Genomic DNA, 21,170 nt, shown 5'->3' with positions numbered 1-21,170 from the left:
ACATGGCAGTGACACGGCGGTGACACGGTGGGAACATGGCGGTGACACTGTGGGGACACACTGGGAACATGGCGGTGACACTGTGGGGACACACTGGGAACATGGCAGTGACACCGCGGGGACACACGTCAGGCACTGACCAGCATCATGCGGTGCCGATCCGACAGCTCGGGCACGGCTCCCTTGCAGAGGATGATGACGGTGCCGGTGGTGTCCAGCCCGCGGCGGCCGGCGCGCCCTGACATCTGCGTGTACTCGCCTGTGGGGACGCAGAGCCGCCGGCGTCTTCTCCTCACGGATCCTCCCGCTCTTCCCCTCACGGCTCCTGCCCTTCCTCCCCTCACCTTTCCCGTCGCTTTTCCCGCTGCTTTCCCCTCGTGTTTGCTGCTCTTTCTCCCTCAGATTTTCCACCTTTTTGCTCTCTCATTTCCCACCATTTTTCCCCTCACGTTTTCCCGCTCTTTTCTCCCCTCAGGATTCCCGCTCTTTTCTCCCCTCACGTTTTCCCGCTCTTTTCTCCCCTCACGTTTTCCCTCTCTTTTCTCCCCTCATGTTTTCCCGCTCTTTTCTCCCCTCAGGATTCCCGCTCTTTTCTCCCCTCAGGATTCCCGCTCTTTTCTCCCCTCACGTTTTCCCGCTCTTTTCTCCCCTCACGTTTTCCCGCTCTTTTCTCCCCTCACGTTTTCCCACTCTTTTCTCCCCTCACGTTTTCCCTCTCTTTTCTCCCCTCACGTTTTCCCGCTCTTTTCTCCCCTCAGGATTCCCGCTCTTTTCTCCCCTCAGGATTCCCGCTCTTTTCTCCCCTCACGTTTTCCCCCATTTTCTCCCCGTTTCCCCATTTTCTCTCCTCGCATTTTCCCCCATTTTCCCCTCATGTTTCCCACTGTTTCCACCCTCACATTTCCTGCCCTTTTCCTCTCACGTTTCTGCCCTTTTTCCCTCATGTTTCCGCTCTTTTTTCCCCTCACGATTCCCGTCGCTTTTCCCGATGCTTTCCCCTCATGTTTGCTGCTCTTTCTCCCTCAGATTTTCTGCCTTTTTGCTCTCTCATTTCCCACCATTTTTCCCCTCACGTTTTCCCGCTCTTTTCTCCCCTCACATTTTCCCCCATTTTCTCCCCGTTTCCCCATTTTCTCCCCTCACGTTTTCCCCCATTTTCCCCTCACGTTTCCCACTCTTTCCACCCTCACATTTCCTGCCCTCTCCTGCTCGTGTTTCTTTTTCCCTCACGTTTCTGCTCTTTTTTCCCCACACCTTTCCCGTCGCTTTTCCCGATGCTTTCCCCTCATGTTTGCTGCTCTTTCTCCCTCAGATTTTCTGCCTTTTTACCCTCTCGTTTTCCCTCTCTTTTCCTCTCACGTTTCTCACTCTTTTCTCCCCTCACGTTTTCCCGCTCTTTTCTCCCCTCACGTTTTCCCTCACGATTGCAACTCTCCTCCCTCCATTTCTCCTCTTTCCTCCCATTTCTCCTCACTCTTTCCTCCCCTATTTCTACATTTTCCCAATTGCCTTTTCCCCCATTTTCCCTCTCAGCTTTCTCCCATTTTCCCTCTCCACTTTCTCCCATTTTCCCTCTCAGCTTTCTCCCATTTTCCCTCTCCGCTTTCTCCCATTTTCCCCTCAGCTTTCTCCCATTTTCCCCTCAGCTTTCCCCCATTTCCCCTCAGCTTTCTCCCATTTTCCCCTCTCAGCTTTCTCCCATTTTCCCTCTCCACTTTCTCCCATTTTCCCTCTCAGCTTTCTCCCATTTTCCCCTCAGCTTTCTCCCACTTTCCCCTCAGCTTTCTCCCATTTTCCCTCAGCTTTCCCCCATTTTCCCCTCAGCTTTCTCCCATTTTCCCTCTCCGCTTTCTCCCATTTTCCCCTCAGCTTTCTCCCATTTTCTCCCTCCGCTTTCTCCCATTTTCCCCTCAGCTTTCTCCCATTTTCCCTCAGCTTTCTCCCATTTTCCCTCTCCGCTTTCTCCCATTTTCCCTCTCCGCTTTCTCCCATTTCCCCTCTCAGCTTTCTCCCATTTTCCCCTCAGCTTTCTCCCATTTCCCCTCTCAGCTTTCTCCCATTTTCCCTCTCCGCTTTCTCCCATTTTCCCCTCAGCTTTCTCCCATTTCCCCTCAGCTTTCTCCCATTTTCCCTCTCAGCTTTCTCCCGTTTTCCCCTCAGCTTTCTCCCATTTTCCCCTCAGCTTTCTCCCATTTCCCCTCTCAGCTTTCCCCCATTTTCCCCTCAGCTTTCCCCCATTTTCCCCTCAGCTTTCTCCCATTTTCCCCTCAGCTTTCCCCCATTTTCCCCTCAGCTTTCTCCCATTTCCCCTCTCAGCTTTCCCCCATTTTCCCCTCAGCTTTCTCCCATTTTCCCCTCAGCTTTCCCCCATTTCCCCTCTCAGCTTTCCCCCATTTTCCCCTCAGCTTTCTCCCATTTTCCCCTCAGCTTTCTCCCATTTTCCCTCTCCGCTTCCTGCCCGTTTCCCCTCACGTTTCTGCTCTTTTCTCCCCTCAGGATTCCCGCTCTGTTCTCCCCTCACATTTTCCCCCCATTTTCTCCCCGTTTCCCCCTTTTCTCCCCTCACATTTTCCCCCATTTTCCCCTCACATTTTCCCGCTCTTTTTCTCCCCTCACGTTTTCCCGCTCTTTTCTCCCCTCACGTTTTCCCGCCCATTTTCTCCCCTCACGTTTCCCCTCACGACTGCACCTCTCCTCCCTCCATTTCTCCCCATCTTTTCTCCCATTTCTCCTCACTCTTTCCTTCCCTATTTCTACATTTTCTCAACCCGCTTTCTCCCATTTTCCCTCTCCGCTTTCTCCCATTTTCCCCTCACATTTCCCCTCAGCTTTCTCCCATTTTCCCCTCAGCTTTCTCCCATTTTCCCTCTCCGCTTTCTCCCATTTTCCCCTCACATTTCCCCTCAGCTTTCTCCCATTTTCCCCTCAGCTTTCTCCCATTTTCCCCTCAGCTTTCTCCCATTTTCCCTCTCCGCTTTCTCCCATTTTCCCCTCACATTTCCCCTCAGCTTTCTCCCATTTTTCCTCTCAGCTTTCTCCCATTTCCCCTCTCAGCTTTCTCCCATTTTCGCCTCAGCTTTCTCCCATTTTCCCTCTCCGCTTTCCCCCATTTCCCCCTCACGTTCCCACCCGCTCTCCCCCCAGCCCCACATCCAGCCCCTCACCGGGCAGGAGATCCCGGAAGCCATTCCCGTCGTGTTTGCGGATGGAGTCGAAGACGACGGTCCTCGCCGGCATGTTCACCCCCATGGCGAAGGTCTCGGTGGCAAACAGCACCTGGGCCAGGCGTGGGGCAGCCATGGGGTGGGATCCCCGTGCCCCACAGCCGGCTGTGCCGTTTTTCCCCGCTCACCTTCACCAGCCCCTGGCTGAAGAGCATCTCCACCACCTCCTTGAGCAGCGGCAGGACCCCGCCGTGGTGGACGCCGATGCCGCGCTGCAGCAGCTCCGACAGCTGCAGCACCTGCGGGGAGGAACGCGCTGGATCCCCTCCTCGAGGTACAAACCCTTCCCTCTTTACACCTCACACCCCAAAATCGCCCTCCCCGTCCCTGTGGGACCCCAAAATCACCCAAAATCGCCCTCCCCATCCCCTCACACCCCAAAATCCCCGTCCCTCACGCCCCAAAATCCCCGTCCCTCACACCCCAAAATCCCCGTCCCTCACACCCCAAAATCCCCGTCCCTCACGCCCCAAAATCCCCGTCCCTCACACCCCAAAATTGCCCTCCCCATCCCCTCACACCCCAAAATCCCCGTCCCTCACGCCCCAAAATCCCCGTCCCTCACAACCCAAAATCACCCTCCCCGTCCCCTCACACCCCAAAATTGCCCTCTCACACCTCAAAATCGCCCTCCCACACCCCAAAATCGCCCTCCCACACCCCAAAATCACCTTCCCACACCTCAAAATCGCCCTCCTTGTTCCCCTCACACCCCAAAATCACTGTCCCACACCCCAAAATCACCGTTCCCACACCCCAAAATCGCCGTTCCCACACCCCAAAATCGCCGTTCCCACACCCCAAAATCACCCTCCCACGCCCCAGAATCTCCCTCCTCATCCTCATGGGGACCCCACCTGTGGCAGGCGCCGGTCGGAGCCGCGCAGCCGGGCCAGGCAGCGCGTCAGGAAGTGCCGGACCTGGGCGCGCTCGGCGCCGCTCAGCAGCTCCAGGGAGCCCAGGGCGGCCGCCTGCTCCTCGCAGCGGCCACGGGAGAAGGTGAAGGTGACGGCCAGGAGCAGCTCCCGCTCACGGAGGGTCTGCAGCAGGGACGGCCAGACACCACGCTCCTGGGGGGAGAGAAGGGTCAGGGGGACCCCCAAACTGACCCATGGGACCCCCAAACTGCCCCATGGGACCCACAAACAGCCCCCAGCCCCATGGAGGGTCTGCAGGAGGGACAGCCACACCCCACACTCCTGGGGGGAGAGAACAGGGTCAGTGGGACCCCCAAACTGCCCCTTGGGACCCCCAAACTGCCCCCAGCCCCATGGGACCCCCAGTACCCATCCAGGGTTGGGGGTTTGGGGTCACTGGGACCCCCTGGGACCCCCAGTACCTGCCCAGGGTTGGGGGCTCCCATGGTGGGCTGCCGTGCCCCGAAGCTCTGCGCGTGTTTGCTCCTCTGCTCCTTCTTGGCCTCCACCGCCGCGTAGTACCTGGGACAGGGGAGGGGCAGAGTTGGGGCAGGTTTGGGGCAGAATTGGGGCAGAATTGGGGCAGAATTGGGGCAGAATTGGGGCAGAATTGGGTCAGGTTTGGGTCAGATTTGGGTCAGATTTGGGTCAGGTTTTGGGTCAGGTTTGGGTCAGGTTTGGGTCAGGTTTGGGTCAGGTTTTGGGTCAGGTTTGGGTCAGGTTTGGGTCAGGTTTTGGGTCTGATTTGGGTCAGGTTTGGGTCAGGTTTGGGTCAGGTTTGGGTCAGGTTTGGGTCAGGTTTTGGGTCTGATTTGGGTCAGGTTTGGGTCTGATTTGGGTCAGGTTTGGGTCAGGTTTGGGTCAGGTTTTGGGTCAGGTTTGGGTCAGGTTTGGGTCAGGTTTTGGGTCAGGTTTGGGTCAGGTTTTGGGTCTGATTTGGGTCAGGTTTGGGGTCAGGTTTGGGTCAGAGTTTGGAGCAGGTTTTGGGGCAGGTTTTTGGGGCAGGTTTTGGGGCAGGTTCAGGGCAGGTTTTGGGTCAGATTTTGAGTTAGATTTGGGTCAGGTTTTGGGTCAGGTTTGGATCAGATTTGGGTCAGAATTGGGCAGGTTTTGGGTCAGGTTTGGGTCAGGTTTGGGTCAGAATTGGGCAGGTTTTGGGTCAGGTTTTGGGTCTGATTTGGGTCAGGTTTGGGGTCAGGTTTGGGGTCAGGTTTGTGTCAGGTTTGGGTCAGATTTAGGCAGAGATTTTGGGGCAGATTTGGGTCAGGTTTTGGGGCAGGATTTGGGGTCAGTTCAGGGTCAGGTTTGGGTCAGATTTGGGTCAGAATTGGGCAGGTTTTGGGTCAGATTTTGGGTCAGATTTAGGGTCAGATTTAGGCAGTTTCAGGTCAGGTTTGTGTCAGGTTTCAGGTCAGATTTTGGGTCAGATTTAGGCAGTTTCAGGTCAGGTTTGTGTCAGGTTTCAGGTCAGATTTTGGGTCAGATTTAGGCAGTTTCAGCTCAGATTTGGGTCAGGTTTTGGGGTCAGGTTTTGGGGTCAGATTTTGGGTCAGTTTCAGGTCAGGTTTGTGTCAGGTTTCAGGTCAGATTTTGGGTCAGTTTCAGGTCAGGTTTGTGTCAGGTTTTGGGTCACATTTAGGCAGGATTTGGGTCAGATTCAGGCAGTTTCAGGTCAGATTTGGGTCAGGTTTTGGGGGTCTCACCCCTGGGTGCTGAAGGCCCCCCCTGGGCCCAGCAGCTGGAACAGCTGGTGCCGGTTCCGGGCGCTGTTCCCGGTGAACAGGAAATGCTCCAGCGGCACCGGGCGGCGCGGGGTGCTCAGAACACGGACACAGCGACGCTTGGTGCGACTGACGGGGTGAGAGACACCCTGAGAGACCCCCAGGGACCCCCAAACCACCCCTGGGACCCCCCAAAACCTCCCCAGGGACCCCCAGAGACCCCAGGGACCCCCAAAACCCCCCAGGACCCCCCAAACCCCCCTGAGAACCCCCATAAACCCCTCAGAGATCACTAAAGCCCCTCCAAGATCCCCCAAAGCCCCCAGATCCCCCCCATGTCCCTCTCAGAGACCCCCGAAGATCCTCAGGACCCCCCCCAAACCCCCCCAGGATCCCCAAACCCCCCTGAGAAGCCCCCAAACCCCCTGAGGACCCCCCAAAATCCCCCGAGAACCCCCCAAAGCCCTCTCAGGACACCCCAAACTCCTCCAAGACCCCCTCAAACCCCCTGAGGACCCCCCAAACCCCCCAGGGATTCCCCAAAGCCCCCCCAGGACCCCTCAGGACCCCCCAAAGCCCCCCCAGGACCCCCCAAAAGCCCCCCCAGGCCGTACCTGACCCACTGGGCGAACTCGAGGGCGTTGGGGACGGTGGCGCTGAGCAGCACCAGCTTCACGTGCTCGGGCAGCAGGATCAGCACCTCCTCCCACACCACACCCCTCTGGGGGGCACGGGGGGGTCAGGGGGACCCCAAAACACCCCAAAACCCCCAAAACACCCCAAAACACCCCCAGGAACCCCCAAAACCCCCAAAAACCCACCCAGGAACCCCTCAGGAACCCCCCAGCACCTCCTCCCACACCGCACCTCCTCCCACACCACACCCCTCTGGGGGGCACGGGGGGGTGAGGGGGACCCCAAAACACCCCAAAACACCCCCAGGAACCCCCAGAGATCCCCTAAACCACTCCAGAACCCCCCAAAACCCCCCAGACCACCCCAAAACCCCCCCAGGACCCTCCAGAACTCCCCAAAACCCCCCCAGGACCCCCCAGAACTCCCCTAAACCCCCCCAGGACCCCCCAAACCCCCCCAGGACCCCCCCAGAGCCCCTCAGGACCCCTCAAAACCCCCCAGAGCCCCCCAGGACCCCCCAGACCACCCCTAAACCCTCCCAGGACCCCTCAGATCTCCCCTAAACCACCCCAGACCCCTCCTAAATTACTTCAGGACCCCCCCAGAGCCCCCCAAAGCCCCCCCAGAGCCCCCCCAGAGCCCCCCAGAGCCCCCCAGAGCCCCCCCCAGAGCCCCCCAGAGCCCCCAGCCCCACCTCATCGTCGTTGACGCAGTGAACCTCGTCGAAGATCACCCACTCCAGGTCCCGGATGGCGTCGGAGCCGTTGGACAGCATCGACCTGGGGGGGAGGAAATGGGGCTGGGGGGGGTCCTGGGGGTCCTGAACCCCTCCCCAGGACCCCCCAGGACACCCCAAAGCCCCCCCAGGACCCCCCAGGACCCCTCCCCAGCTGAGGATCTCGGTGCTCATCACCAGCCACGCGGCCTCGGGGCGCAGCCGCACGTCCCCGAAGGTGTCGTGGAAATCCCCAAACTTCTGCTTGGACAAAGCCTTGATGGGGGAGGTGTAGATGGACCTGGAGGGACACGGGGGGGTCACCCCAAAAAAACTGCGGGGGTTTTGGGGTCCCCTCAACGGTTTTGGGGTCCCTGGGGCAGTTTTAGGGACCCCCAGCTCCATTTTGGGACCCCCAGCCCCATTTTGGGGTCCCCAGCCCCATTTTGGGGTCCCCCAGCCCCATTTTGGGGTCTCACCGTGTCATGTGGCGCCGGGCCAGCCCCATGGCGTACTCGGCCACCGCGGTTTTGCCGGCCGAGGTGTGAGCGGCCACCAGCAGCAGTGACCGCGCTCCAGGCACAGCCGCGCGCTGCTGGAACGGATCCGGCTTCAACGGCCACTGGGGAGGGGGAAACAGGTCTGGGGGTCACTCTGAGCACCCCAAAAACCCCAAAAACCACCCCAAAAACCCCCAAACCAACCCCAAGAACCCCCGAAATCCCCCCCAAGACCCCCGAAATCCCCCCCAAGACCCCCCAGGACCCCCCAAATCCCCCCCAGGACCCCCCAGATTCCCCCCAAATCCCACCCTGTGGGCGGGGTCCAGCAGCAGCTCCTCAAACCCCTCCACGGGGGTGGCGGCGTCGATGAGCTCGGCCCAAACCCCCAGACCCAAAAGACACCCCCAAAAGACCCCCAGACCCCAAATCTCCCCTAAAAGCCCCCCCAAACCCCCCCAAAACTCCCCCAGACCCCAAATCCCCCCCAAACTCCCCCCAAAGACCCCCAAGACCCCAAAGACCCCTCCCCAAAACCCCCCAGATCCCAAAGACCCCTCCCCAAAACCCCCCAGATCCCAAAGACCCCTCCCCAAAACCCCCCAGATCCCAAAACCCCCCCAAAACCCACTCAAAGCCCCCCAAGACCCCTCCCCAAAACCCCCCAGACCCCCTCAAAGTCCCCCCAGACCCCAAAACCCCCCCAAAAAAACCCCCAGACCCCAAAGCCCCCTCAAAAAGACCCCCAAAACCCCCTCAAAGCCCCCCCAGACCCCAAAGCCCCCTCCCCAAAACTCCCCAGACCCCAAATCTCCCCCCCAACCCCCCCAGACCCCGAAGCCCCCAAAAAAATCCCCCCAAAGCCCCCCCAGACCCCAAAGCCCCCTCCCCAAAACCCCCCAAACTTGAAAACCCCCCCAAATCCCAAAAGCCCCCCAAAAACCCCCCCAAATCACCCTCAAAGCCCCCCCAAAACCCCCTCAGGCCCCAAAGCCCCCCCAAAACTCCCTCAAAGACCCCCCAGACCCCTCCAGACCCCAAATCCTCCTCCCCAAAGCCCCCCCAGACCCCAAAACCCACCCAAAAAAACCCCCAGACCCCAAAGCCCCCTCCCAAAAAGCCCCCCCAAAAATCCCCCAAACCCCAACCAAAACCCCCCAAAACTCCCCCAGACCCCAAAAGCCCCTCAAAGCCCCCCCAGAGCCCAAAGCCCCCTCCCCAAATCCCCCCAGACCCCTCCCCTACCTCGGGGCTGGAACTGCACCCCCCGTTTCATCCCGGGGGGGGTCGTCAGCAGCTCTGGGGGGGGGAGGGGAGCGGGTGAGACCCCCCCCAGAACCCCAAAAATGAGGGGGAGGGGCTCCCCAGGTTGGGGGAGGGGCTCCCCGGAATTTGGGGAGGGGTCTCTGGAATTTGGGGAGGGGCTCCCCGGAATTTGGGGAGGGGTCTCAGGAATTTGGGGAGGGTCTCAGGAATTTGGGGAGAGTCTCAGGAATTTGGGGAGGGGTCTCTGGAATTTGGGGAGGGGTCTCAGGAATTTGGGGAGGGGTCTCTGGAATTTGGGGAGGGGTCTCAAGAATTTGGGGGGTCTCAGGAATTTGGGGAGGGGTCGGTGGAATTTGGGGAGGGGTCTCAAGAATTTGGGGGGGTCTCAGGAATTTGGGGAGGGGTCTCTAGAATTTGGGGAGGGGTCTCAGGAATTTGGGGAGGGGTCTCAGGAATTTGGGGAGGGGTCTCAGGAATTTGGGAGGTTCAGAAATTTGGGGAGGGGTCTGTGGAATTTGGGGAGGGGTCACAGAAATATGGGGAGGGGTCTCAGGAATTTGGGGAGGGGTCTCTTGAATTTGGGGAGGGGTCACAGGAATTTGGGAAGGGGTCTCAGGAATTTGAAGGGTCTCAGGAATTTGGGGAGGGGTCTCAGGAATTTGGGGAGGGGTCTTTGGAATTTGGGGAGGGGTCTCAGGAATTTGGGGAGGGGTCTCTGGAATTTGGGGAGGGGTCTCTGGAGTTTGGGGAGGGGTCTCAGGAATTTGGGGAGGGGTCTGTGGAAGTTGGGGAGAGGTCTCAAAAATTTGGGGAGGGGTCTCAGGAATTTGGGGAGGGGTCTCTGGAATTTGGGGAGGGGTCTCAGGAATTTGGGGGGGTCTCAGGAATTTGGGGAGGGGTCTCTGGAATTTGGGGAGGGGCCTCAGGAATTTGGGGAGGGGTCTCTGGAATTTGGGGAGGGGTCTATGGAATTTGGGGAGGGGTCTGTGGAATTTGGGGAGGGTCTCAGGAATTTGGGGAGGGGTCTGTGGAATTTGGGGAGGGGTCTCTGGAATTTGGGGAGGGGTCTTTGGAAATTGGGGAGAGGACTCTGGAATTTGGGGAGGGGTCTGTAAAATTCGGGGAGGGGTCTCAGGAATTTGGGGGGTCTCAGGAATTTGGGGAGGGGTCTCAAGAATTTGGGGAGGGGTCTGTGGAATTTGGGGGTGTTTCAGGAATTTGGGGAGGGGTCTCTGGAATTTGGGGAGGGGTCTCTGGAATTTGGGGAGGATCTCAGGAATTTGGGGAGGGGTCTCAGGAATTTGGGGAGGGGTCTCTGGAATTTGGGGAGGGGTCTCTGGAATTTGGGGAGGGGTCTCAGGAATTTGGGGAGGGGTCTCTGGAATTTGGGGAGGGGTCTGTGGAATTTGGGGAGGGGTCTCTGGAATTTGAGGGTCTCTGGAATTTGGGGAGGGGTCTCAAGAATTTGGGGAGGGGTCTCTGGAGTTTGGGGAAGGGTCCCCAGGAATTTGGGGAGGGGTCTCAGGAATTTGGGGAGGGGTCTCTGGAATATGGGGAGGGGTCTCTGGAATTTGGGGAGGGGCCTCAGGAATTTGGGGAGAGGTCTCTGGAATTTGGGGAGGGGTCTCAGGAATTTGGGGAGGGGTCTGTAAAATTTGGGGAGGGGTCTCAGGAATTTGGGGAGGGGTCTCTGGAATTTGGGGAGAAGCCTCAGGAATTTGGGGAGGGGTCTGTAAAATTTGGGGAGGGGTCGCAGGAATTTGGGGAGGGGTCTCCAGGAATTTGAGGGATTTTAGGAATTTGGGGAGGGGTCTCCAGGAATTTGGGGAGGGGTCTCTGGAATTTGGGGAGGGGTCTCTGGAATTTGGGGAGGGGTCTCAGGAATTTGAGGAGGGGTCTCTGGAATTTGGGGAGGGGACTCTGGAATTTGGGGAGGGGTCTCAAGAATTTGGGGAGGGGTCTCTGGAATTTGGGGAGGGGTCTCTGGAATTTGGGGAGGGGTCTCAGGAATTTGGGGAGGGGTCTCGGGAATTTGGGGAGGGGTCTCTGGAATTTGGGGAGGGCTCTGTAGAATTTGGGGAGGGATCTCTGGAATTTGGGGAAGGGTCCCCAGGAATTTGGGGAGGGGTCTCTGGAATATGGGGAGGGGTCTCTGGAATTTGGGGAGGGGTCTCTGGAATTTGGGGAGGGGTCTCAGGAATTTGGGGAGGGGTCTCAGGAATTTGGGGAGGGGTCTCCAGGAATTTGGGGAGGGTCTCAAGAATTTGGGGAGGGGTCTCAGGAATTTGGGGAGGGGTCTGTGGAATTTGGGGAGGGGTCTCAGGAATTTGGGGAGGGGTCTCAGGAATTTGGGGAGGGGTCTCCAAGAATTTGGGGAGGGGTCTGTGGAATTTGGGGAGGTGTCTCTGGAATTTGGGGAGGGGTCTCCAGGAATTTGGGGGGGTCTCAGGGATTTGGGGAGGGGTCTCAGGAATTTGGGGAGGGGTCTCCAGGAATTTGGGGAGGGGTCTCAGAAATTTGGGGAGGGGTCCCAGGAATTTGGGGGGGTCTCAGGAATTTGGGGAGGGGTCTCTGGAATTTGGGGAGGGGTCTCTGGAATTTGGGGAGGGGACTCAGGAATTTGGGGAGGGGTCTGTGGAATTTGGGGAGGGGTCTCTGGAATTTGGGGAGGGTCTTAGGAATTTGGGGAGGGGTCTCTGGAATTTGGGGAGGGGTCTGTGGAATTTGTGGAGGGGTCTCCAGGCATTTGGGGAGGGTCTCAGGAATTTGGGGAGGGTCTCAAAAATTTGGGGAGGGGTCTCAGGAATTTGGGGAGGGGTCTGTTGAATTTGGGGAGGGGTCTCTGGAATTTGGGGAGGGGTCTGTGGAAGTTGGGGAGGGATCTCAGGAATTTGGGGAGGGGTCTCCAAGAATTTGGGGAGGGGTCTGTGGAATTTGGGGAGGGTCTCAGGAATTTGGGGAGGGGTCTGTTGAATTTGGGGAGGGGTCTCTGGAATTTGGGGAGGGGTCTGTGGAATTTGGGGAGGGGTCTCTGGAATTTGGCGAGGGGTCTCTGGAATTTGGGGAGGGGTCTCCAAGAATTTGGGGAGGGGTCTCCAAGAATTTGGGGAGGGGTCTGTGGAAGTTGGGGAGGGATCTCAGGAATTTGGGGAGGGGTCTCAGAAATTTGGGGAGGGGTCTGTGGAGTTTGGGGAGGGGTCTCCGGAATTTGGGGAGGGGTCTCTGGAATTTGGGGAGGGGTCTCAGGAATTTGGGGAGGGGTCTCAGGAATTTGGGGAGGGGTCTCCAGGAATTTGGGGAGGGGTCTCCAAGAATTTAAGGAGGGGTCTCAGGAATTTGGGGAGGGTCTCAGGAATTTGGGGAGGGGTCTGTGGAATTTGGGGGGGTCTCAGGAATTTGGGGAGGGGTCTCAGGAGTTTGGGGAGGGGTCTCCGGAATTTGGGGGGGTCTCAGGAATTTGGGGAGGGGTCTCAGGAATTTGGGGAGGGGTCTCCAGGAATTTGGGGAGGGGTGTGTGGAATTTGGGGAGTGTCTCAGGAATTTGGGGAGGGGTCTGTGGAATTTGGGGAGGGGTCTGTGGAATTTGGGGAAGGGTCTCTGGAATTTGGGGAGGGGTCTCTGGAATTTGGGGAGGGGTCTCAGGAATTTGGGGAGGGGTCTGTGGAATTTGGGGAGGGGTCTCTGGAATTTGGGGAGGGGTTTGGGGAATTTGGGGAGGGGTCTCCAAGAATTTGGGGAGGGGTCTGTGGAATTTGGGGAGGGGTCTCTGGAATTTGGGGAGGGGTCTCTGGAATTTGGGGAGGGGTCTCAGGAATTTGGGGAGGGGTCTCTGGAATTTGGGGAGGGGTATCTGGAATTTGGGGAGGGGTCTGTGGAAGTTGGGGAGGGATCTCAGGAATTTGGGGAGGGGTCTCAGGAATTTGGGGAGGGGTCTCAGGAATTTGGGGGGGGCTCAGAAATTTGGGGGGGGTCTCAGGAATTTGGGGAGGGGTCTCTGGAATTTGGGGGGGTCTCAGGAATTTGGGGAGGGGTCTCAGGAATTTGGGGAGGGGTCTCCGGAATTTGGGGGGGTCTCAGGAATTTGGGGAGGGGTCTCAGGAATTTGGGGAGGGGTCTGTGGAGTTTGGGGAGGGGTCTCCAAAATTTTGGGAGGGGTCTCCGGAATTTGGGGGGTCTCAGGAATTTGGGGAGGGGTCTCTGGAATTTGGGGAGGGGTCTGTGGAATTTGGGGAGGGGTCTCAGGAATTTGGGGAGGGTCTCAGGAATTTGGGGAGGGGTCTCTGCAATTTGGGGAGGGGTCTCAGGAATTTGGGGAGGGGTCTGTGGAATTTGGGGAGGGGTCTCAGGAATTTGGGGAGGGGTCTCTGGAATTTGGGGAAGGGTCTGTGGAATTTGGGGAGGGGTCTCAGGAATTTGGGGAGGGGTCTCAGGAATTTGGGGAGGGGTCTGTGGAATTTGGGGAAACTCTGGAATTTGTGGAGGGGTCTCTGGAATTTGGGGAGGGGACTCTGGAATTTGGGGAGGGGTCTGTGGAATTTGGGGAGGGGTCTCAGGAATTTGGGGAGGGGTCTCTGGAATTTGGGGAGGGGTCTCCAGGAATTTGGGGAGGGGTCTGTGGAATTTGGGGAGGGGTCTCCAAGCATTTGGGGAGGGTCTCAGGAATTTGGGGAGGGGTCTGTGGAATTTGGGGAGGGGTCTCAGGAATTTGGGGAGGGGTCTCAGGAATTTGGGGACAGGTCTCCAGAAATTTGGGGAGGGGTCTGTGGAATTTGGGGAGGGGTCTCCAAGCATTTGGGGAGGGTCTCAGGAATTTGGGGAGGGTCTCAGGAATTTGGGGGGGTCTCAGGAATTTGGGGAGGGGTCTCAGGAATTTGGGGAGGGGTCTCCGGAATTTGGGGGGGTCTCAGGAATTTGGGGAGGGGTCTCAGGAATTTGGGGAGGGGTCTCCAGGAATTTGGGGAGGGGTCTGTGGAATTTGGGGAAGGGTCTCTGGAATTTGGGGAAGGGTCTCTGGAATTTGGGGAGGGGTCTCTGGAATTTGGGGAGGAGTCTCAGGAATTTGGGGGAATCTCTGGAATTTGGGGAGGGGCCTGTGGAAGTTGGGGAGGGTCTCAGGAATTTGGGGAGGATCTCAAGAATTTGGGGAGGGGTCTCAGGAATTTGGGGAGGGGTCTCCAGGAATTTGGGGAGGGGTCTCAGGAATTTGGGGAGGGGCTCCCCGGAATTTGGGGAGGGGTCTCAGGAATTTGGGGAGGGTCTCAGGAATTTGGGGAGGGTCTCAGGAATTTGGGGAGAGTCTCAGGAATTTGGGGAGGGGTCTCTGGAATTTGGGGAGGGGTCTCAGGAATTTGGGGAGGGGTCTCTGGAATTTGGGGAGGGGTCTCAAGAATTTGGGGGGGTCTCAGGAATTTGGGGAGGGGTCTCAGGAATTTGGGGAGGGGTCTCAGGAATTTGGGGAGGGGTCTCAGGAATTTGGGAGGTTCAGAAATTTGGGGAGGGGTCTGTGGAATTTGGGGAGGGGTCACAGAAATATGGGGAGGGGTCTCAGGAATTTGGGGAGGGGTCTCTGGAATTTGGGGAGGGGTCACAGGAATTTGGGAAGGGGTCTCAGGAATTTGAAGGGTCTCACGAATTTGGGGAGGGGTCTCAGGAATTTGGGGAGGGGTCTCTGGAATTTGGGGAGGGGTCTCAGGAATTTGGGGAGGGGTCTCTGGAATTTGGGGAGGGGTCTCTGGAGTTTGGGGAGGGGTCTCAGGAATTTGGGGAGGGGTCTGTGGAAGTTGGGGAGAGGTCTCAAAAATTTGGGGAGGGGTCTCAGGAATTTGGGGAGGGGTCTCTGGAATTTGGGGAGGGGTCTCAGGAATTTGGGGGGGTCTCAGGAATTTGGGGAGGGGTCTCTGGAATTTGGGGAGGGGCCTCAGGAATTTGGGGAGGGGTCTCTGGAATTTGGGGAGGGGTCTCTGGAATCTGGGGGGGTCTCAGGAATTTGGGGAGGGGTCTCTGGAATTTGGGGAGGGGTCTGTGGAATTTGGGGAGGGTCTCAGGAATTTGGGGAGGGGTCTCAGGAATTTGGGGAGGGGTCTTTGGAAATTGGGGAGAGGACTCTGGAATTTGGGGAGGGGTCTGTAAAATTCGGGGAGGGGTCTCAGGAATTTGGGGGGTCTCAGGAATTTGGGGAGGGGTCTCAAGAATTTGGGGAGGGGTCTCTGGAATTTGGGGAGGATCTCAGGAATTTGGGGAGGGGTCTCAGGAATTCGGGGAGGGGTCTCTGGAATTTGGGGAGGGGTCTGTGGAATTTGGGAAGGGGTCTTTGGAATTCGGGGAGGGGTCTGTGGAATTTGGGGAGGGGTCTCCAGGAATTTGGGGAGGGGTCTGTGGAATTTGGGGAGGGGTCTCCAGGAATTTGGGGAGGGGTCTGTGGAATTTGGGGAGGGGTCTCAGGAATTTGGGGAGGGGTCTATGGAATTTGGGGAGGGGTCTCTGGAATTTGGGGAGGGGTCTGTGGAATTTGAGGGTCTCTGGAATTTGAGGGTCTCTGGAATTTGGGGAGGGGTCTCAAGAATTTGGGGAGGGGACTCTGGAGTTTGGGGAAGGGTCCCCAGGAATTTGGGGAGGGGTCTCAGGAATTTGGGGAGGGGTCTCTGGAATATGGGGAGGGGTCTCTGGAATTTGGGGAGGGGCCTCAGGAATTTGGGGAGGGGTCTCTGGAATTTGGGGAGGGGTCTCAGGAATTTGGGGAGGGGTCTGTAAAATTTGGGGAGGGGTCTCAGGAATTTGGGGAGGGGTCTCTGGAATTTGGGGAGAAGCCTCAGGAATTTGGGGAGGGGTCTGTAAAATTTGGGGAGGGGTCGCAGGAATTTGGGGAGGGGTCTCCAGGAATTTGAGGGATTTTAGGAATTTGGGGAGGGGTCTCAGGAATTTGGGGAGGGGTCTGTGGAATTTGGGGAGGGGTCTCTGGAATTTGGGGAGGGGTCTCAAGAATTTGGGGAGGGGTCTCTGGAATTTGGGGAGGGGTCTCTGGAATTTGGGGAGGGGTCTCAGGAATTTGGGGAGGGGTCTCGGGAATTTGGGGAGGGGTCTCTGGAATTTGGGGAGGGCTCTGTAGAATTTGGGGAGGGATCTCTGGAATTTGGGGAAGGGTCCCCAGGAATTTGGGGAGGGGTCTCAGGAATTTGGGGAGGGGTCTCTGGAATATGGGGAGGGGTCTCTGGAATTTGGGGAGGGGTCTCTGGAATTTGGGGAGGGGTCTCAGGAATTCGGGAAGGGGTCTGTGGAATTTGGGGAGGGGTCTCAGGAATTTGGGGAGGGGTCTCTGGAATTTGGGGAGGGGTCTCTGGAATTTGGGGAGGGGTCTCAGGAATTTGGGGAAACTCTGGAATTTGGGGAGGGGTCTCAGGAATTTGGGGAGGGGTCTCAGGAATTTGGGGAGGGGTCTCCAAGAATTTGGGGAGGGGTCTGTGGAATTTGGGGAGGTGTCTCTGGAATTTGGGGAGGGGTCTCCAGGAATTTGGGGGGGTCTCAGGGATTTGGGGAGGGGTCTCAGGAATTTGGGGAGGGGTCTCCAGGAATTTGGGGAGGGGTCTCAGAAATTTGGGGAGGGGTCCCAGGAATTTGGGGGGGTCTCAGGAATTTGGGGAGGGGTCTCTGGAATTTGGGGAGGGGTCTCTGGAATTTGGGGAGGGTCTCAGGAATTTGGGGAGGGGTCTCTGGAATTTGGGGAGGGGTCTGTGGAATTTGGGGAGGGGTCTCCAGGCATTTGGGGAGGGTCTCAGGAATTTGGGGAGGGGTCTGTGGAATTTGGGGAGGGGTCTGTGGAATTTGGGGAGGGTCTCAGGAATTTGGGGAGGGGTCTCCAAGAATTTGGGGAGGGGTCTGTGGAATTTGGGGAGGGTCTCAGGAATTTGGGGAGGGGTCTGTTGAATTTGGGGAGGGGTCTCTGGAATTTGGGGAGGGGTCTGTGGAATTTGGGGAGGGGTCTCTGGAATTTGGCGAGGGGTCTCTGGAATTTGGGGAGGGGTCTCCAAGAATTTGGGGAGGGGTCTCCAAGAATTTGGGGAGGGGTCTGTGGAAGTTGGGGAGGGATCTCAGGAATTTGGGGAGGGGTCTCAGAAATTTGGGGAGGGGTCTGTGGAGTTTGGGGAGGGGTCTCCGGAATTTGGGGAGGGGTCTCTGGAATTTGGGGAGGGGTCTGTGGAGTTTGGGGAGGGTCTCAGGAATTTGGGGAGGGGTCTCAGGAATTTGGGGAGGGGTCTCCAGGAATTTGGGGAGGGGTCTCCAAGAATTTAAGGAGGGGTCTCAGGAATTTGGGGAGGGTCTCAGGAATTTGGGGAGGGGTCTGTGGAATTTGGGGAGGGGTCTCTGGAATTTGGGGGGGTCTCAGGAATTTGGGGAGGGGTCTCAGGAATTTGGGGAGGGGTCTCCGGAATTTGGGGGGGTCTCAGGAATTTGGGGAGGGGTCTCAGGAATTTGGGGAGGGGTCCCAGGAATTTGGGGAGGGGTCTCTGGAATTTGGGGGGGTCTCAGGAATTTGGGGAGGGGTCTCAGGAGTTTGGGGAGGGGTCTCCGGAATTTGGGGAGGGGTCTCAGGAATTTGGGGAGGGGTGTCAGGAATTTGGGGAGGGGTCTCAGGAATTTGGGGAGGGGTCTCCAGGAATTTGGGGAGGGGTGTGTGGAATTTGGGGAGTGTCTCAGGAATTTGGGGAGGGGTCTGTGGAATTTGGGGAGGGTCTCAGGAATTTGGGGAGGGGTCTCTGGAATTTGGGGAGGGGTCTCTGGAATTTGGGGAGGGGTCTCTGGAATTTGGGGAGGGGTCTCAGGAATTTGGGGAGGGGTCTCTGGAATTTCGGAAGGGGTCTCAGGAATTTGGGGAGGGGTCTCCAGGAATTTGGGGAGGGTCTCAAGAATTTGGGGGGGGTCTCTGGAATTTGGGGAGGGTCTCAGGAATTTGGGGAGGGGTCTCAGGAATTTGGGGAGGGTCTCTGGAATTTGGGGAGGGGTCTGGGGAATTTGGGGAGGGGTCTCCAAGAATTTGGGGAGGGGTCTGTGGAATTTGGGGAGGGTCTCAGGAATTTGGGGAGGGGTCTCTGGAATTTGGGGAGGGGTTTGGGGAATTTGGGGAGGGGTCTCCAAGAATTTGGGGAGGGGTCTGTGGAATTTGGGGAGGGGTCTCTGGAATTTGGGGAGGGGTCTCAGGAATTTGGGGAGGGGTCTCAGGAATTTGGGGGGGGCTCAGAAATTTGGGGGGGGTCTCAGGAATTTGGGGAGGGGTCTCTGGAATTTGGGGGGGTCTCAGGAATTTGGGGAGGGGTCTCAGGAATTTGGGGAGGGGTCTCCGGAATTTGGGGGGGTCTCAGGAATTTGGGGAGGGGTCTCAGGAATTTGGGGAGGGGTCTGTGGAATTTGGGGAGGGGTCTCAGGAATTTGGGGAGGGTCTCAGGAATTTGGGGAGGGGTCTCTGCAATTTGGGGAGGGGTCTCAGGAATTTGGGGAGGGGTCTGTTGAATTTGGGGAGGGGTCTCAGGAATTTGGGGAGGGGTCTCAGGAATTTGGGGAAGGGTCTGTGGAATTTGGGGAGGGGTCTCAGGAATTTGGGGAGGGGTCTCAGGAATTTGGGGAGGGGTCTGTGGAATTTGGCGAGGGGTCTCGAAGAATTTGGGGAGGGGTCTGTGGAATTTGGGGAGGGTCTCAGGAATTTGGGGAGGGGTCTGTGGAATTTGGGGAGGGGTCTGTGGAATTTGGGGAGGGGTCTCAGGAATTTGGGGAGGGGTCTCAGGAATTTGGGGAGGGGTCTCCAGGAATTTGGGGAGGGGTCTGTGGAATTTGGGGAGGGGTCTCCAAGCATTTGGGGAGGGTCTCAGGAATTTGGGGAGGGGTCTCCAGGAATTTGGGGAGGGGTCTGTGGAATTTGGGGAGGGTCTCAGGAATTTGGGGAGGGTCTCAGGAATTTGGGGGGGTCTCAGGAATTTGGGGAGGGGTCTCCGGAATTTGGGGGGGTCTCAGGAATTTGGGGAGGGGTCTCAGGAATTTGGGGAGGGGTCTCCAGGAATTTGGGGAGGGGTCTGTGGAATTTGGGGAGTGTCTCAGGAATTTGGGGAGGGGTCTGTGGAATTTGGGGAAGGGTCTCTGGAATTTGGGGAAGGGTCTCTGGAATTTGGGGAGTGTCTCAGGAATTTGGGGAGGAGTCTCAGGAATTTGGGGGAATCTCTGGAATTTGGGGAGGGGTCTGTGGAATTTGGGGAGGGTCTCAGGAATTTGGGGAGGGGTCTCAGGAATTTGGGGAGGATCTCAAGAATTTGGGGAGGGGTCTCAGGAATTTGGGGAGGGGTCTCCAGGAATTTGGGGGAGGGTCTCAGGAATTTGGGGAGGGGTCTCAGGAATTTGGGGAAGGGTCTCAGGAATTTGGGGAGGGGTCTGTGGAAGTCGGGGAGGGATCTCAGGAATTTGGGGAGGGGTCTCAGGAATTTGGGGAGGGGTCTCCAAGAATTTGGGGAGGGGTCTGTGGAATTTGGGGAGGGTCTCAGGAATTTGGGGAGGGGTCTGTGGAATTTGGGGAGGGTCTCAGGAATTTGGGGAGGGGTCTCTGGAATTTGGGGAGGGGTCTCTGGAATTTGGGGAGGGGTCTGTAAAGTTTGGGGAGGGGTCTCAGGAATTTGGGGAGGGGTCTGTGGAATTTGGGGAGGGGTCTCTGGAATTTGGGGAGGGGTCTGTAAAATTTGGGGAGGGGTCTCAGGAATTCGGGGAGGGGTCTCAGGAATTTGAGGAGGGGTCTCTGGAATTTGGGGAGGGGTCTCAGGAATTTGGGGAGGGGTCTCTGGAGTTTGGGGAGGGGTCTCAGGAATTCGGGGAGGGGTCTCAGGAATTTGAGGAGGGGTCTCTGGAATTTGGGGAGGGGTCTGTGGAGTTTGGGGAGGGGTCTCAGGAATTTGGGGAGGGGTCTCAGGAATTTGGGGAGGGGTCTCAGGAATTTGGGGAGGGTCTCAAGAATTTGGGGAGGGGTCTCTGGAATTTGGGGAGGGTCTCAGGAATTTGGGGAGGGGTCTCTGGAATTTGGGGAGGGGTCTCTGGAATTTGGGGAGGGGTCTCTGGAACTTGGGGAGGGTCTCAGAAATTTAGGGAGGGGTCTCAGGAATTTGGGGAGGGGTCTCTGGAATTTGGGGAGGGGTCTCTGGAGTTTGGGGAGGGGTCTCAGGAATTTGGGGAGGGGTCTTTGGAAATTGGGGAGAGGACTCTGGAATTTGGGGAGGGGTCTTTGGAATTTGGGGAGGGGTCTCTGGAATTTGGGGAGGGGTCTCAGGAATTTGGGGAGGGGTCTTTGGACTTTGGGGAGGGGTCTCTGGAGTTTGGGGAGGGGTCTTTGGAATTTGGGGAGGGGTCTGTGGAATTTGGGGAGGGGTCTTTGGAATTTGGGGAGGGGTCTCAGGAATTTGGGGAGGGGTCTGTAAAATTAGGGGAGGGGCCTCAGGAATTTGGGGAGGGGTCTGTGGAATTTGGGGAGGGGTCTGTGGAGTTTGGGGAGGGGTCTTTGGAATTTGGGGGGTCTCAGGAATTTGGGGAGGGGTCTGTGGAATTTGGGGAGGGGTCTTTGGAATTTGGGGAGGGGTCTCAGGAATTTGGGGAGGGGTCTTTGGAAATTTGGGAGAGGACTCTGGAATTTGGGGAGGGGTCTTTGGAATTTGGGGAGGGGTCTGTAAAATTTGGGGAGGGGTCTCAGGAATTTGGGGGGTCTCAGGAATTTGGGGAGGGGTCTCAAGAATTTGGGGAGGGGTCTGTGGAATTTGGGGAGGGGTCTCAGGAATTTGGGGAGGGGTCTATGGAATTTGGGGAGGGGTCTCAGGAATTTGGGGAGGGGTCTGTGGAATTTGGGGAGGGGTCTCAGGAATTTGGGGAGGGGTCTGTGGAATTTGGGGAGGGGTCTGTGGAATTTGGGGAGGGGTCTCTGGAATTTGTGGAGGGGTCTCAAGAATTTGAGGAGGGGTCTCTGGAACTTGGGGAGGGGTCTCTGGAATTTGGGGAGGGGTCTCAAGAATTTGGGGAGGGGTCTCTGGAATTTGGGGAGGGGTCTGTGGAATTTGGGGAGGGGTCTCAGGAATTTGGGGAGGGGTCTCCAGGAATTTGGGGAGGTGTCTCTGGAATTTGGGGAGGGGTCTCCGGAATTTGGGGGGGGTCTCAGGAATTTGGGGAGGGGTCTCAGG

The 21,170-nt window shown here is 57.6% G+C and overlaps 1 protein-coding gene across 1 annotated transcript in view; it reads right to left on the bottom strand.

The window, feature by feature from the left end:
• Positions 1–21,170, bottom strand: part of LOC131587381 (superkiller complex protein 2-like) — a 47,323-nt gene that overhangs the window by 4,023 nt on the left and 22,130 nt on the right. Inside the window, exons 7-17 of the mRNA XM_058855201.1 lie at positions 8,948–9,012; positions 7,693–7,835; positions 7,392–7,514; positions 7,193–7,280; positions 6,477–6,583; positions 5,845–5,991; positions 4,564–4,663; positions 4,082–4,294; positions 3,353–3,463; positions 3,165–3,276; positions 141–259 (exon numbers count right to left, since the gene is read on the bottom strand). Coding sequence (XP_058711184.1) covers positions 141–259; positions 3,165–3,276; positions 3,353–3,463; positions 4,082–4,294; positions 4,564–4,663; positions 5,845–5,991; positions 6,477–6,583; positions 7,193–7,280; positions 7,392–7,514; positions 7,693–7,835; positions 8,948–9,012 — 1,328 coding nt within the window. The remainder of the gene's footprint in view (positions 1–140; positions 260–3,164; positions 3,277–3,352; positions 3,464–4,081; positions 4,295–4,563; positions 4,664–5,844; positions 5,992–6,476; positions 6,584–7,192; positions 7,281–7,391; positions 7,515–7,692; positions 7,836–8,947; positions 9,013–21,170) is intronic.

The sequence above is a fragment of the Poecile atricapillus genome, chromosome 1 (genome assembly GCF_030490865.1).
Source record: "Poecile atricapillus isolate bPoeAtr1 chromosome 1, bPoeAtr1.hap1, whole genome shotgun sequence".
NCBI classification, from domain to species: Eukaryota; Metazoa; Chordata; class Aves; order Passeriformes; family Paridae; genus Poecile; species Poecile atricapillus.
This window is presented reverse-complemented; position numbering and strand designations above follow the sequence as displayed.